Below are 16,314 nucleotides of genomic sequence, written 5' to 3'. Positions count from 1 at the left end.
GACCTGGCTCTTTGTCAATCCCCAGATGATAGCCATGAGGAGGAACAATTACTGATGGCACCTTGTCTACAGAAGGAGAGTCCAATAAGGGTTGTTTCCAGATAGGTTCATGGAGTGGGCTTACTTCATTGGTTATTCCATTTTGATATTTGTCATAGGGATTTGCCATTGATGTTGTCTCTTCTGGGTGGGAGGAGCCCAGCAGCAATTACCCCCAGTTAGGCTCATGAAGAAAGTCCATCTATTTTTCTCTCCATTGTGCTGGATGTGTGGTGGAATAAGCCACTGGTGGAGATGTTTCTTGAGATTTATTGCAGTTTTGTGTTAAAACTTCGCAGCACGTGTCTGCATGGTGATGTTGCATGAATGGGGTTGATGAGTTGATAGATTGGACATCCCAGACTTTGTTGCCATTAATCATTATTGCATGGCGAGATGTGTCATCATGGGGGATGGACAGTAGCCCTTTCCTATGATGCAACATAGAGGATGTTTGGTAGTTGATTATTTTCCCTGGCTTGGCTTGCTTGTAGTAAGAGCGGCAGCTACTGCTGCTTCTTTATATGCGGTTCCTGAAGCTGTTTGTGATGTCATGTGAGTGTGAGATATTTGTACCATGGTAACTGAGCCATTCTTGGTGGCATAATATTCTATAAAAACTAGAGTAAAATACTGTTTCCTCTTGCACTCTGCTTAATATATTTAGATCAGGATAGAAAGGCTTACAAATTTCTGAAGCTAATTAAAGATGCCAGCATGATCACCCTACCAGAGATTTTCAAAAATTTTCCTAGGTAATAAAAACTGGAATCCAAATGGCATTAAGAAATTTCCATCTCATCTGGAAGATGACCCTTGGTCAATGGCTTCTTGCTCGATCTTTCACTGGACTTGTAGACATCATCTTTGATGCTCACTATTAGACATAATTCCTCCCTCCAAGACTGGTCATCTTAAAAGGTCAGGAGCCGATTACAGCCATACCTCAGTACTCCACTGTTTTTAAAACTTGTTGAATTTGGCCCTTGATGCATATTGACGCGAAACTTTTGTCCTGGTTATCCGTTTGTTTGGTACTTGACACACAAGCTAGAGCTTGTCAGTGTTAACTGCCTCATGACTCGTTACCTTTTCCAGCCAAAACAAAGGGTCACATGTTGAGTCATATGGGTTTTTTGGTACTTTTCAGTACTCGTGTCTCCCAGAACCAATTGACGAGGACCGAGATACCACTGTATACAAATAGAGGCAAAGTGTGCAGTAAATGTTATATGCAAAATAGATTCACCTTAAGTCTCAACACTCTTTGAACACTTAAAACTGTAATATTTGTGTTCAAACAAGCCTTGACTCCCATAAGAGTTTTAAATACACCAGGAATGTTTTAACTCTGGTTTGCTCAATAAGCCACAGTAGCTTGAATCAACTATAGCACCATGCCATACACCACAGATTTCCAAATCAATGATTGGCTTAATGTATCACTAAGTCCAAAACAGGTAATGTGATTTATCATGATGTGTCAATCGAATTAGACTATACCTAAGATAAGTCATACATTTCCCTCTTTTTTGGCTGTGTTCACACAGCGTACTTAATCAGGCCATTGCACATTTTCACAAATTTTACGTTGGTTACTTTTAACCTTGGTTACTGTTAAGGATGGCTTAGTACATTGTTTGAACACCATCAATCCATTCCTGAAAAACCAAGCTCTGGTCTATGAAAGCTTAATTGAGAAGGTGCTGTATATTTTACTTGGCTTTTATTGCAGACCCTCTTGGAATTATGAAACAGGTTGCAGCTCCCTCAAGTGGCCTAAATTGGGCACCTAGATTCCACAACTGTGTTTCTCTAAACGCGCACTGAACAAAGTCTAAAATAAAACTATTATGCTGTACTTTAAATAGACTTTTTTTTACAATGACGTAAAAACAAAACACGGTTGAAAAAAGGCTAGATTATTTTGAGCCTACAGGTCAATTAAACACTATTCACTTTTTAAAATATATTAGCTAGCCACTTGAAGTCTTCAAATAAGAACGGATGCCCTCTCCTAGTCACAGGGAATTTTATTTAAGATTGTAAACTTGTATATAAATTTCCTTTTAAAAACATTTCTTCTAGAATGGTTTTATGCATTTCTTAAGAATTCCAACAAACTGGCTTCCATGATGGTTGCAGTCCTACCCTTGTGAGCAAACACCACCGAATTGAAGAGGATTTACTTTTGAATAGATCGAAGTCAGGTTCTCGTAATGTGGTTGGGATTTGACTTAACATTGCTGTTTGTTCAAAAAAAAATCATGGTTTACCATTACCATATTTCAACTATTACTGCCCATATTACTGCCCTAAATGGCATGGGCCCGGATTATCTAAGGGAGCACCTGCTGCCAGCATCAATTTCCCATCGTCCTGTGCGCTCCCACAAGGAGGGCCTCCTCAGGGTACCACTGGTCAAGGATTGCCGACGGGCGATCCCCAGGGGGAGGGCGTTCTCTGTGGGTGCGCCTGCCCTATGGAATCAACTGCCAACGGAACTCCGGACTGCCCCCGACCTTCGTTCATTTCGCCGGGACCTGAAAACCTGGCTCTTTGAGCTATCCGGTCTGGACAGAGGGGTTTTAATGTTTTTAAATTGTGATTTTAATTTTTGGCGGCTAGACTTAATTTAATTTTAATTTTATATTGTATTGTTTTTAAATTTTGCCTTGTAAACCGCCCTGAGTCCTTTGGGAGTAGGGTGGTATATAAACCAAATAAATAAATAAATAAATAATATTCAGAAGACAGCCCCCCGTAAAGAAAAGTATTAGATACACCTTTGGTTAATTAAAGGAACCCTATCACCGTAAGAAACAAGTGAATACCGTTATCTCCTATTGGAAGCAAGACTGATGGTTTAAGTGAAGTTCCCCACATTAGCATATCATCTTGGTCCTTTCTGCCTAGAACCATCTTCAGCAAATAACAACATTTGCCATTCATTATGTAACCATCATGCAATCACAAGAACTTTACCTATATCTGAGTACTTTCCCTCATCTTTAACTACTCCTCTCTGGACTTAAAAATCAATACAAAATTTCACTGAATGCTTAGGGATAAAACCAATATATAAATACAGTGGATTAACTCATATATGACATTAATCCATATTCTGAATTATTTTGACACAGAACATTCATTGTAACCTACAAACTTAATTTATAGCTTCAGATTATGGGTGATTCCTGCTAGCTGTGTCTTAAGACTATAAGCCACCTTTAGATCTGTATAGGAACCAAGCAATAGAATATCCCCCCACCCCCACCCCAAAATACAACTATTTCTTTAAAAGCACTGCATAAGCACATGGTGAAATCAGAAAGACAGACAGTTATTTAGAATATTTCGTCCTGGTGCATTATATTGAAAATACTCAAATGAAACACAAGTCCAGATTCCAAAGTTCTGTATTTTTCAAAATAAAGATCACACATTGTTTAGAGACAATCTACACAAGAGTTACAAAAAATAGTTGCCCAGGCATAAGCATACACAGGTTTGTTAATTATACACATATGGTTACAAGTGTGCTCGCAAAAAGGTTCATTGGAAATATACACAAGGCTCTGTAAATGTACACCGTGTAGTGTTACAATTCTATATTCAAACAAGGAAAATTGACAGTATGTTACATTCACTTACAAGTAGACAAAATGCAAAATACAGTTTTATCTTCTGTACAAAAAGGCAAAGTGATTTCACACTTTACAAGGTGAAAGAGGGACTCTGATTGAAAAGGAATAAGGGGTGTGTTGTTGTTTTTTACTGCCACAAAATAAGTAAAACATTGCTTTTCTTTTTCAAAGAGTCAAATAAACACTATTTTTTTAACTGAATCGTTTGTAACATTTAGAAAGGATTGCTACTCTTTTGACTAGGTGACAAATAAAAAAAACCCAAGCATTTTCTTTTAAACATTAACCAGGCTGTATAAAGAGAACATTTCCTTCCAAAGAAAAAAAATTTACTTCTGGTTGAAATTACAATTTACAATATACAACACTATATGCTACGACCATAAAAGGGGTGAATATACACTGAAATGCACAGGTTTTGCTAATTTATTTTCTTACCAAAAATGGGTTTATGTTGATTCAAACTTCTCCACATTTACATTACAGAGGTTTACAAATGTACAATTGTACAATCAAAAGTATGTTCCACTACTAGGGTACATTATAGATACAGATTAGACATCAAAACAAGAAAATACTACAAATTTTTATATATGCAAAGTCTACACCAAGTATACACTATATATTTATAGAAGCAAGACCAAAGTTGAATTGGATTTTTTTTCTACATGCTAAATAATTAAAAAAAATTGCCTCTGTGTTAACAGAAGAACTGTAGTAGGCAGTAACCACACACCAAACAGCTATTTTTTTAAAAAAACTCTTGGTGTGTATGTTTTCCCCCCAAAATTGACTGCTAAGCTCAATTTTTTAGCACTTTGTACTATGAAAAAGGAATTTTTAAAAGTTTGTGAAACTTAAAAACTTAGCTTAAATTGAAGCTTTAGCAAACTGATTTTTTTTTTAAATTTATAAACAGTGTTAAATGCAGTTCTGCGCAATTTAACTAAAACTTCTCCTTGAGTGTGGACTAAAAGAGAACAAAACAGTTGTTTCCAAAAAGCTCTCCTGTAAGGTAGAGGAGTTAAAAATGTTTTTGTTTTTTTAAATTTCATATTAGCCACCTTGAAAGTTTTCCATATTTGAAATAGTTACATCAATGAACAAAAATGTGGCTTTCCATGTACATCTGTTGCCTATGTACAAGAATTCTATACACCACTGAAACAGCAGGGCAATTTAAAAAAATAATTAGTACATGTTATGCAGGATAAAATTAAAGAAATTTACAAAGGGTCTTTTTTGCCTCCCCTCCCAGCTTTTTTTTCCTGTTTAAATTTGTTGATTAGTTTTATTTTGTCATTCTCATAATATCTATGTTGAGCAACCATGAATATTTTTCAAAGTATATATTAGAACTTGACAGGTTGCTGGTTGTGTATTCCAGGTACTGTGGTCACAAATTCTCTTCTGTAGCTCATTGTTTCAGATGATGCCATTTGGTGGTCCACAAATAGGTCCAAGGTCAACTCCGTTCTTCATGTAATACTTCTCCAGCTTGGCCAAGATGTGTTTTCCATAAGTATATTTGCGGAGAGTGGCAATGTGAGGCCGGATCTAGGGGATGAGGGCAGAGGAATTTAAGCACCATTGGTTCACAAGCACACTCACATGAAACTATGACTGCTGAACTACATAGGATGATGAAACATCAGATCTGTGTATCATCCTGGATTACACAAGTACTCCTGAAATAAACAGTCTGGCGGGATCTTTCAAGCTGCCACAGAGTGGATTAAATGCAAACCATGAACTAGGCAACAAATGCCAACAACAATTTCTGCCTTCATACAGATAGTGCCATTATCTGTTGTAAAGGTGAATTCAGAGACCAATGAAACTAAGCCAAACTAGAGATGATCAACCTTGGGAACTTTTGTTCAACTAGTAAAATGCAAAACAGAGGTATCAAGTTCTGACTAGCCAGTATTAGGGAGACACATATGCACTTCCATCCAAGAAAGATTTGGGATCCTCCCAAATAACGTATTTTAATGTACATGTGATACCCAAGCCTTTGGTAGTCATCATGATTGTGCATTACAGCAGCAGTCCCCAAACTTTCCAGCTTGGTAGGACCCGGTGGGGTGGGAAAAGGTAAGGTTCCTTGTGAGCAGCAAGAACACATGCTCGCACAAATGGAGCTGTATGTGCACACACTCAGCTGCTGCTTGCATGGCCTGTTATGGTTGGAGACCCCTGCATCACAGATTATCATTTGCATTGTCATGATCCTCTTCATGATTATTCACTAATATATAAACTGAATAACGCAAAACCAGCAAATACGGTTAATTTAAACATTGTTTGTATTTTAGTAGGGAAAGTGAATGCCAAAACATCATTCAAGATGCCACCCTATAACAAAAACACAACAACAGCTTTGACAGCTTCTGTTGCCCTAATCAGGACAACTGAGAAGGGGTAGTGGCATCTTTCAGGTCCTTGGGTAGTACCTCCAAGAAATGTCTTTTCATGATTTCTGCACTGGCTGTATTCCAACAAAATAAAATGGGCAAATCTAGGCCATCGACTCACCTTGTGCATCACAATCTTCCTCTGGGCTGGCTCTGCCACATCGATCATTTTCTGTACCACATAATTGGCATACTGATCTTTCATCATGGTGTATAAGGCACTGTGAGGGCCGTCGTTCATAGTACACACCTCATCAATCAGCATGGCTCGTTCAGTGCGGGAGGCATGCGTGACACATTTCTCCACAACATTGCTGCAGCAAGTCAGAAAGGCTACAGGTTATTGGCAGGCATCCCAACAGGCATCTATATCAATGGATTTTGCAAAGTATTTCACGCATCTCTAAGTGTGGATACGCACATCCAGAAAGGACAAAACATCTGAACAGTTTTCCCCTTATCGTTACATAAGAATGCAGACTCAGAAATTAAAATAAATGGTCAGGACTGAGTTTTAGCTTGAGACTGAGATAACAGTGTCTTCTATAAACAAGCTTTAAAATACGCTAATGTTGACTCAGTGGTATCAAGAGCAACTAGGAATAATGCACATAGCTACTATCTACATTTATCTCAAAAACAAGTGCTTTACAATATAGCACGTACCCATCTCCAACTTCTTCACCTACCCTTAAAGGCCTCCTGAATTGACAAACACAAAATAGTTGGTTGGGCTAGAACAAAGATTGTGATTCTAAAGACATGCTGAATATACACTGCACACTGCTTTATGTCAACAGCAAAATTGCTCTTGGATGTTCTTAGTTCCTGAAGCAGTAACAGCTTCATCCTCCTCTAGTATCTACATTACACTGCACAGAAGCTGCCCCCAGCTGGAATCAGATAATACTCGGTCCTGATTTGGAGAAACGTATTGGTGCAAACACTCTTGACACCCAAGGATTTGAATTATGTTTCATAAGAGGGCAGTACTGGATAAAACTAAGCAACACAACACCAAGTGATAATCTAATCTTTCATCTTGGTCTGTTCCATGACTGCATTTAAACTCTACTCATGCAGAATTCATCATTTCACTACCGTTTAGCCTCTCCCCACCTTCCCAATGCCACATTCTGCTCTATGCAACTCTGCCCAATAAAGAGATCTAAAATTACGTTTGTGGGACAGGAGAGAAGCTACTAAATATTTTATCATTAAGATGAATCCTGAACCTTCATTTTGAATTAGTAGCTCTTTTTTCTGTATATGATAAACGAACTTCCCACTTCAGTATTTTTCCTAGAGCTAATTATTTAGAAATAAGGACATAAAAAGAAATATAACGATACCTGGCAAATTTGTGTTGACTCAATACAAGCACGTTGCCTCTAATTTCTGCCACTATCTTGCTTTTATCTTCAGGTCGCCCATGTTCAAGTACATGTTGGATAACATAGTTCCCATATTGATCCTGTTTGGGTAGACAACAGGAGATTAAACCTTGAAACCCTTTTTTGTGCTAAACATCCTTAAAACATGATTGTAATTACGCAGTACTGTGTAATAAGCCAGGCTGTAATCAAGCTAACTACAATTTTCACTTCTGAAATGGAGTACCAAAACTATTGTCTTCTCATCAATTCTTTCTTCATCAAATGTGCATCCCACCTTTTATTCAGGAACTTAACACAATGCTTTGTTCTATATTTCTCTACAAAAAGTGTGAGAGGTAGATTGGTGGGCTGAATATGATAACCAGTTGCTACATAAGAAGGATTAGGTGTGACATGATAGGAGTGTTCCAATGTCTATGGGGCTGCCACAAAGAAGAGGTGATCAACCTATTGTCCAAAGCATCTGAAAGGCAAGGCAAGAAGCAATGGGTGGAAATTAATCAAGGAGAGAAGCAACTAAGAACTAAGGAGGAATTTCCCAAAGTTAGAACAATTCATCAGCGGAACACCTTGCCTCCAGAAGTTGTCGATGCTCCAACACTGGAAATTTTTAAGAAGAGATGATTTGTTTGAAATGTATAGGGTTTCCTACCTGAGCAGAGGATTGTGCTAGACCACCTCCAAGGTCCCTTCCAACTCTGTTATTCTGTTTTCCTAGTGCCAGTTTAACACCTTTAACAGTATAGGTAGTCAATGTTTTTCAGCCTTGGCTTTTTGAAGCTGTGTGCACTATAGTTCCCAGAATTCTCCAGCCAGCTATGCTATGCTGGCAGGGAAATTCTGCAAGTTGAAATCCACACATCTTAAAGTTGCCAAGGTATGCGTATGATAGTCCTTGTTTAGCCACAATTGGGATCAACACCTAAGTGAAACCATAACTACGTTCATGATCTTACTTCAGCATTCCTTTGCTTTACCAATCTGCTAAGGTCATACATGCAAGTATTGGTCATCAAATAACTTTTTCATCACTATTGTAATGGTCAGTAAGCAAGGCAGTTGCTAAACAAGGATTAGGCAGATATCCTATTTTTCTGCCCTTCTCCAATCTGGTATCTTCTGGATGTGAGTTGCTGAACTTCCAGATTGGCCTACCCAGCATTGTCATTGCTGAGAATTTTGAAAACCGACCACATATCTGGAGAACATCCAAGTATTAGAACACTGTCCAATTTCATTTATGATTTGACAGATTACCTGCACAAGCTGTTCTGTGTGTTGATGAAGCTCTTCCAGGATAGGGAGGGTCTGTTCAGGTAGACAGTGTTCAAGGATCCTCTGAATGACCCGGCAGCCATATGGATGGGTTGACAAGGCAAACACCTGAGTTCAACAAACAGAGGTGAGGACAGGGTAAAAATCCTTATTCAGAACAGCCTAAATTTAAAACAAACAAAAAACAACAGGCAAGGTAGCATGTCAAATATTTGATACTCGCTAGTTATCACTCACTGCCAGGCTCCAAAAGCTGTGAAACTGAATTCTTTGCACATTTTAAAACTTGATGTTAAGATTGATGATGACATGGTGCAGTTGGGAGAAAAATGGTCATTTTGAGCTTTCAAAATGTTGTCATCTTGAACTACCTTATTTTCCTGCAGTTCTGGAAAAGAGAAGGTAGCCTTGGCCTACTGCATACTGGATTACCTGAACACGGAAATGCACATGACTCCTTTGTGCACTTCATGCGCAGGGCCCTAAAATCCTGCCGAAGGATTGAAATACTTTTTTTAAAAAAATTGGCTGTTATTTATACAGAGAGATATATTCCCAAGACCATAGGATGTGTGGACTTTCAATCCCTTCTCAAAACTTAGCTCATTTTGATGATGTCTGCTTTTCAGCACTTTAATTTCAGTCCAAGTATTTATAACAGAACTGATCCACAATTTGCTCAGTGACTTTGGGACAATACTTGGAATTTAAGCATTGCAAGGCAGGAACGTGGAGATATACATCCATACCCACACATGTGTATGTACGAAGAAACTTTCCATCTTCCACTGCTCTTTTCCTCTCCCAACACTTTACCAGTTACTCTATAAAACAATATACATATTGGTGGAAAAACAATGGTAATAGCATCCCCAGTTAGAAATGAGGGGGGAAAATGGGCTACGGGACACGGTGGCTCAGTGGGTTAGGACGCTGAGCTTGTCGATCAGAAAGTCGGCAGTTTGGCGGGTCGAATCCCGAGTGCCGCGTAACAGAGTGAGCGCCTGTTCCTCGTCCCAGCTTCTGCCAACCTAGCAGTTCGAAAGCACATAAAAATGCAAGTAGAAAAATAAGGACCACTACAGTGGGAAGGTAACAGAATTCCGTGCGCCTTTGGCGTCTAGTCATGCCGGCCACATGACCCTGGAGACGTCCTCGGACAAGCGCTGGCTCTTTGGCTTTGAAACGGAGATGAGCACCGGCCCCTAGAGTTGGAAACTACTAGCACGCATGTGCGGGGGAACCTTTACCTTTACCTTTTAGACAGCAGCAGACAAAGGGTACAGATCAGATCACTAAGTGTAACTTTTCAAGGAAACAAAGCATTTAAATGATCTGGTATCTGATCATCATCATCCTGCCATTTAACTCAAGGTAAGAGTATCCAAAATTAATTCCTTCAAGCCCTGCTCTTTTACCACCAATTTCCCTGCCTCCTAATGTCTGTGTACATTCTCTGTCAAATATGCACACAAACACCTTCTTACCTGCCCCTTAAATGCATCGATTATAAACTGCAGGGATTGTGGCTGCACACATTCAATGCATTTTTGCACAACATGATTTCCATTCTGGTCTTTTACACACTTCAAGACGTGGCCATCCAGTTCTCGGACCATCTCGTTCTATGGAAGAAGGGATAGAGAAACACAGAGAAAGCACCACCAGCACCAGAGAGAGCAGGCACTGTAACAACCAGGCCTTGAGAACCAGCTAAGAGGATTCTTCTTCTTAAACTCCCAAGCACTGATCAGCAAGATTCTCATGGATCTTGGGCCAAATGAAGCTTCTCCTATCTCCTCTTTCTGATAGGCAGGAACTGAATCGCTTGTGCAAACAAATTCAAACCCAACATGGTTCTGGAAATGACATGATATTGCTCTGATCACCCAAGTGCTTATAGTTCATAGATAGATTTCAGGTTCAAGCACAAAATGGGATGGTTTCAAACTCTTCTGGAATGGTCAGAAGAGCATCCAAACGGCAGTCTTGAGCTGGGAACAAAGTCTTTCAAACGCAGGGTGTTTTGAGTTCAAAACATTTTGCTAAGGCCTATTATTTCACTTCCCCACATCTGAGCTTGCCAATCACAAAGAGCAGATTTTGCTCAATGGGCTGTGGGCTATCTCAAGAGAGGAATGTCCCAACTGTAGCTCCTCCTAGCTAGCAATCACCACTAACCCCACCCCCACCCCCCCACAAGAAAATAGCAAAGACTGCACAAGACCTTTTATTATTTTCTTCACTACCTTTATGGCAAACATGATCTGGGAAGAACACACAGCATCCCCTTGCCCACCAACACCTAGTCTTGCATTCCCCAAGAGTCTTTCACTATTTGTACACGTACACAGGTCACAGAATAGATACATTACAACCACTAAAAGGAGAAGAAAAAAAATCACAAAGACAAAGCCTAAGGTAATTTAGCTTAAAATGAAAGCCAACACTGACATGTAACATCAAGAGATAAAAAGTAAAATGGAAACTTACAATTACCTGCTGGTCTGGGGGAATAAACTCAAGAGCTTTTTGTATAACTCGGCAGCCATACATTTGCAAAGCCAAGGAGAGGACATGGCCACGGATACGTTCTGCTAAAGCGAGCTTCTGTTCTAGGCTGCCAAACTAGAAGCAATGACAGCGGTTACAAGACATATTTCCGAGTTTATCAAAACATGCAGAGTAGGTTAAAACCCATCTAATTTAATATTCTTAAATGGCCAAATTTTTTGCAAGACCGCTGAATCACAGGAAGTTTCTGCGTTCTCACATGAGATTTCACACGGTGACATCATTGTGACCAGATGAGATTAGAGGTAGGAAGGAGACGGTGATGTTCGCCTGAGAGGTTTGCCAACTCCTGAATCATTCCACTCAATTTGCGGCTAAGCCAGATGGAAACAATACCTTCTCTGGAAATACCACTGTAAACAGAACTCACCTCAAAAAATTTCTGGATTACGTAATTTCCAAACACATCAACCATCAGCTGATAGGCTGCCTGTAGGATTTCATTGAAGACAAGCTGTCTTTCAGCTGGGGTGGCACGTTCCAGTTTGAGCTGGATAAACCTGGAGAGGGTACAATTAAACAAGAAATTTGTATGGCTGGTGTTGATGTATTTTTTTTTAAAAAATGAAATGACTGAAGTCAAGACAACTATGCCTAGCATTCGCCTGACAAAAAAAACGAATAAAAAAACAGCACTGAGACTTTCTACTGGATTAACTTATCCATTACCCTCCAGCCAGCAATTCCCTATTGATTTTAACTCAAAATAAGCATAAATCCGAGGATACCAATTGCTACTGGCATGCTGAAGCATATAAACCTTTCTACACAATAATAACCCTCCTCCCTGTCTTTCCCTCGGGACGGCTGCTTGAACCAGAGCTTTCTAAAAAAAAAAAGTTTCTAAAAACAAGTGACTCTTGAGGGCTTCACTCTATGGAAATGATATAGCTAAAACTCGCCAGGATATTAAGTTGCCTTAAGTGGCAATCAGACAATTTTATGCAGTTTCTGTTGCCAGTGCATCATACTGTCTTGCTCCTTAAACTATTTCTGACATTTATAGGAATGAACTCAGCCACCCACTGATCCCAAAGGCTTCAATGATCTCCCCAGGCCTCTTCAAAATTCCAATGGTTTTAATGTGAAAAGAGGATGAAACATGTAATTATATTGGTCACATTCTAGGCAGATGGGTGACCTTGGGTCAGTTTCTTAGGGCTAGAAAGAAAGCAATGGCAAACCACTTCTGGGGAAAAAATTGCCAAGAATAGTATGGCTTTGTCTGTGTACTTGCCAGGAAGGAAGACTGACTCAAAGGGACCAAAACAAAAACCTCCCCGTTATAAATATAAATAAGAGGCTAATCTGAATTTGCAGGGCCCAGTCGTCTTCGAGGAGAGCAGTCCCGCAGAATGCCACTCGAACATTATGCTTGGCCTGGGGGGGGGGGGGAAGGAGGGGCAAAGACCTTGCATTCTTTTCTATAAAAGTTCTCTTCTGCTAGTTCTCCCCACTTACCTTGATCCGTGTTGATCCTGGGAAAATTCCATAATGTGACCAGCAATCTCTCTCAACTGCAGGTTCGGATACCGGTTATTACGGAAGTCTTCGAGCAGCCTGCTGCGGCCGGAGGGCATGACATCGGACATCCCATAACGCAAGCGCGAGGATGGGAAGAGGGTGCTGCTGGGACTAAAGAGACTGGAAGCGCTGCTTGCACTCCGGTACTTGGCTTCAGCTCCAGGGGCAGCAGAGATGTAACGGCCACTTCCATTTGTGAGACCTCCTGCAAGGATTTTAAATATATATATATAGGTAAAGGTAAAGGTTCCCCCACACGAGTGCTAGTCGTTTCTGACTCTAGGGGCCAGTGCTCATCTCCGTTTCAAAGCTGAAGAGCCAGCGCTTGTCCGAGGACATTTCCGGGGTCATGTGGCCGGCATGACTAGACGCCAAAGGTGCACGGAATGCTGTTACCTTCCCACCGTAGTGGTCCCTATTTTTCTACTTGCATTTTTACGTGCTTTCGAACTGCTAGGTTGGCAGAAGCTGGGATGAGTAACAGGCGCTCACTCTGTTACGCGGCACTCGGGATTTGATCCGCCAAACTGCCGAGTTTGTATGTAAAAGCTAAAATAACCAGCGGTAGTTTATGTGGCTAATAAGAATGCCTTGAGCTGCCAACGCATGGAGTCATTTCCCCCCAGGCTGTAACCGAAGTGGAACAGACTTTTAACTGGGGGGGGGGGAATGCACATATGTGATCATTGAGTGGTTGGTTTTAGTCATAAAGGCAAGCTGTGGTTTCCATGTCCTTTGAACCTTTGCCCCTTTCTTTGTTGGCACCAGAGGCGATTAGTCAGTTTCTATATCCAGCTTTAAAAAAACTCCAATGGATGAAAGCTAAAATGAGATAGCCCTCCCCTCACAAGAAAGCACCGCCGGAGAAAACCAAGCTTCCACCATACCTTTGCTGCTGCAGAATGAGCTTTACGCAAGTGGTCTAAGCAAGTGAGTACTTTTTACTTTTTCAGGAAAAACGTAATCAGGGCCAATCACTTAGCAACAGCATAACTTTGCTGCTGCTGCTGCTGCTTAAAAAAAAGCTGCTAGAGATTTCAAGCCCAACAGTAGGCAAAGACACAAATTCTACTTCAAATGCCACTGATGATACTTTTTTATTGGAACATCTTACATATGATCCTATTCTTCTCCACCTTTCTATTTGCTAGCGTATGCCCTTGGAAAAGCATTCTGTACAGGTTCACTGGATGTGCCTCGATCAATACACCAGCCACAATCCGGGTGTGAAATTACGTTATCTATAACCTACAAGTGTGCAACCCTATCAAGGGCCAAAAGTGGAAGAATCCTGAATCCAGTCACTGTTTACTGAGATGCGGTCATCTTTCAGACCAAGAAAAAGGCTGGGGGTCAAAAGCCAGTTAAGGGTTAAGGCTAACAAGACTAATGGTTTAGCATTCACAAAAGGAACACTGCCTAATATTCGGATTCTGCTGTTATTTCTGGCTGAAACAAATAAAAAACAGCTTTTAAGGATTGCAGATCATTTATAAGATAGAAGTGTTCAGTCTTCTGAAGTTCTTTAATTGGGCCAATCTTGCTGGGCTCACAAAAGAGTTTTTCAGAGTGGGGTTTCAAGAAGGAAGGTTTCCTAGCCAGTTCAGATTTAGAACTCTTGAGGTCCTGTCATATAAGCAGGAACATCTACACAAGCAATATAAAAAGGTAAAGGTTCCCCCGCACATGCGTGCTAGTCGTTTCCAACTCTAGGGGCCGGTGCTCATCTCCGTTTCAAAGCCGAAGAGCCAGCGCTTGTCCGAGGACGTCTCCGTGGTCATGTGGCCGGCATGACTAGAACTGCTAGGTTGGCAGAAGCTGGGACGAGTAACAGGCGCTCACTCTGCTACGTGGCACTCGGGATTCGACCCACCAAACTGCCGACCTTCTGATCGACAAGCTCAGCGTCCTAACCCCCTGAGCCACCGCGTCCCTACCCAAGCAATATAACATAACAATAGACAAAATGGGATCCTCTCAATGTTTTGAACTGGCTGACCTAGGCTGTTAGCCAAACCATTCTAGAGCAGAGATGCCCAAAAGTTTGGATACCAGGGACTGGTTTGTTGGAGAGAGGTTTTTCCACAGACCGGAGGGGACGTGGTTTTGTGTGCTGCCTGCATCCCGCGGATGGGGCTTTGCTCGTTTGTGTGGACGGGTCACTGGCATGCCGCGGCCCGGTACCGGTCCACAGACCAGGGGTTGGGGGACCCTTGATCTAGAGGACAGCAAGTTTCAAGCAGTGGACCAGACAGGAAACAATGAGTGAGGGGCAGCCACAGCTTCAACCCAGATGCAGGTTTAACGTGTGAGAACAGCAGTGCCCTTACCAAGGTTTAAGCTTGAAGAAGAGCCATGAGAAGACAAAGATGGCGGAGGAGTCTGAGAATGGCCAGGTCCTTGACTAGGTAAAGGCATGCCGACTGGGCCAGGTGAAGAGGAAAAACCAAGGCCATTATAAAAGCTATGTCCTATAGGATTCAAATTGCTGGAAGTCCTCTTGTAGAGATCGGTGCTACCGGTGAGGGAATCTCTGCGAGAACCGCTGCCTGTGTTGGAATTGGCAACTGAAAAGAGAAAGGAGAGGAGGTGAGGAGCGAAAGGTTTCATCAATAAGAAAAGGAGGATACTGGGAAGGAGGAATACCTCTGGGTCTAATTATCAAAGCAAAACTGAGAGATTGGGAATTATTTCCTAACGCTACCAAAATTCTTTCACATTAACAGAAACAGGCATGACAGCGCTCTCCACATTAAATAATTTTAAAATAATTATTTTTTTAAAAAAAATCTGGAAAACTCTTGAAATCAAAATCTGGCTGGAATGCTCACGTCCTGTTTTACACACCCTTTTAATTTTCTCACGTGAGATTTCTAGAAATAGAGGGATCAAATTACGGATAGGGATGTGGCATTCCTCGTAAGAGATTTTCTCTGAGAAAGACTGATTTTCTCAGACACTTTCTCAGCAATTTAGCAAAGCGCCAGTGAGATGTAAATGGTTGAAGTACTGAGATTCAGAGGGCGGAACAAAATTTACTAGGAAGCCTTGGCTGAGTCACAGTTTTAACACAATACTTTCGAGGTAGGTGTTTAAATAGGATAGGGGAGGCCACAAAAAAGGCTAGGAAAACGCAAACAAATAAAACACAGCAATAAATATTCCTTCATATACAGACATCAACAAGCTGAAATGTAAGTTGTGCTAACACACTGGGCTAAGTCATACTTATTTGTCATATTTAACCACCACCAATCTCCCTCACGGAGGGACTTGTGTGATTTATTTGATACGGCTGTGTTGTCTGAACCTAATTCTTGAGACACCCTGAGAAAACTCTGGCTTTAGACCACTGTGTAAGCCCAGGGTCACGTCCTAAAGCAGTGATGGCGAACCTTTTAGAGACGGAGTGCCCAAACTGCAACCCAAAACCCACTTATG

General features: G+C 40.9%; 1 protein-coding gene across 3 annotated transcripts in view; it reads right to left on the bottom strand.

The window, feature by feature from the left end:
* Positions 1 to 3,440: 3,440 nt before the first annotated feature.
* PUM1 (pumilio RNA binding family member 1) overlaps positions 3,441 to 16,314 on the bottom strand; it is a 49,750-nt gene continuing 36,876 nt past the window's right edge. For 2 of the 3 annotated variants that reach the window (XM_081335474.1, XM_081335473.1), the window contains exons 14-22: positions 15,204 to 15,440; positions 12,811 to 13,078; positions 11,720 to 11,849; positions 11,269 to 11,403; positions 10,263 to 10,400; positions 8,758 to 8,883; positions 7,456 to 7,577; positions 6,225 to 6,417; positions 3,441 to 5,243 (exon numbers count right to left, since the gene is read on the bottom strand). In XM_081335474.1, the coding sequence (XP_081191600.1) occupies positions 5,112 to 5,243; positions 6,225 to 6,417; positions 7,456 to 7,577; positions 8,758 to 8,883; positions 10,263 to 10,400; positions 11,269 to 11,403; positions 11,720 to 11,849; positions 12,811 to 13,078; positions 15,204 to 15,440 (1,481 nt within the window). In that variant the 3' untranslated portion in view covers positions 3,441 to 5,111. The remainder of the gene's footprint in view (positions 5,244 to 6,224; positions 6,418 to 7,455; positions 7,578 to 8,757; positions 8,884 to 10,262; positions 10,401 to 11,268; positions 11,404 to 11,719; positions 11,850 to 12,810; positions 13,079 to 15,203; positions 15,441 to 16,314) is intronic. The other variant, XM_081335472.1, reaches the window with a different exon arrangement.

Source organism: Vipera berus (assembly GCF_964194415.1).
Source record: "Vipera berus genome assembly, chromosome: 9".
Classification (NCBI taxonomy): domain Eukaryota; kingdom Metazoa; phylum Chordata; class Lepidosauria; order Squamata; family Viperidae; genus Vipera; species Vipera berus.
The sequence above is the reverse complement of the archived record's forward strand: the minus strand, read 5'-3'. Positions and strand labels throughout refer to the sequence as shown.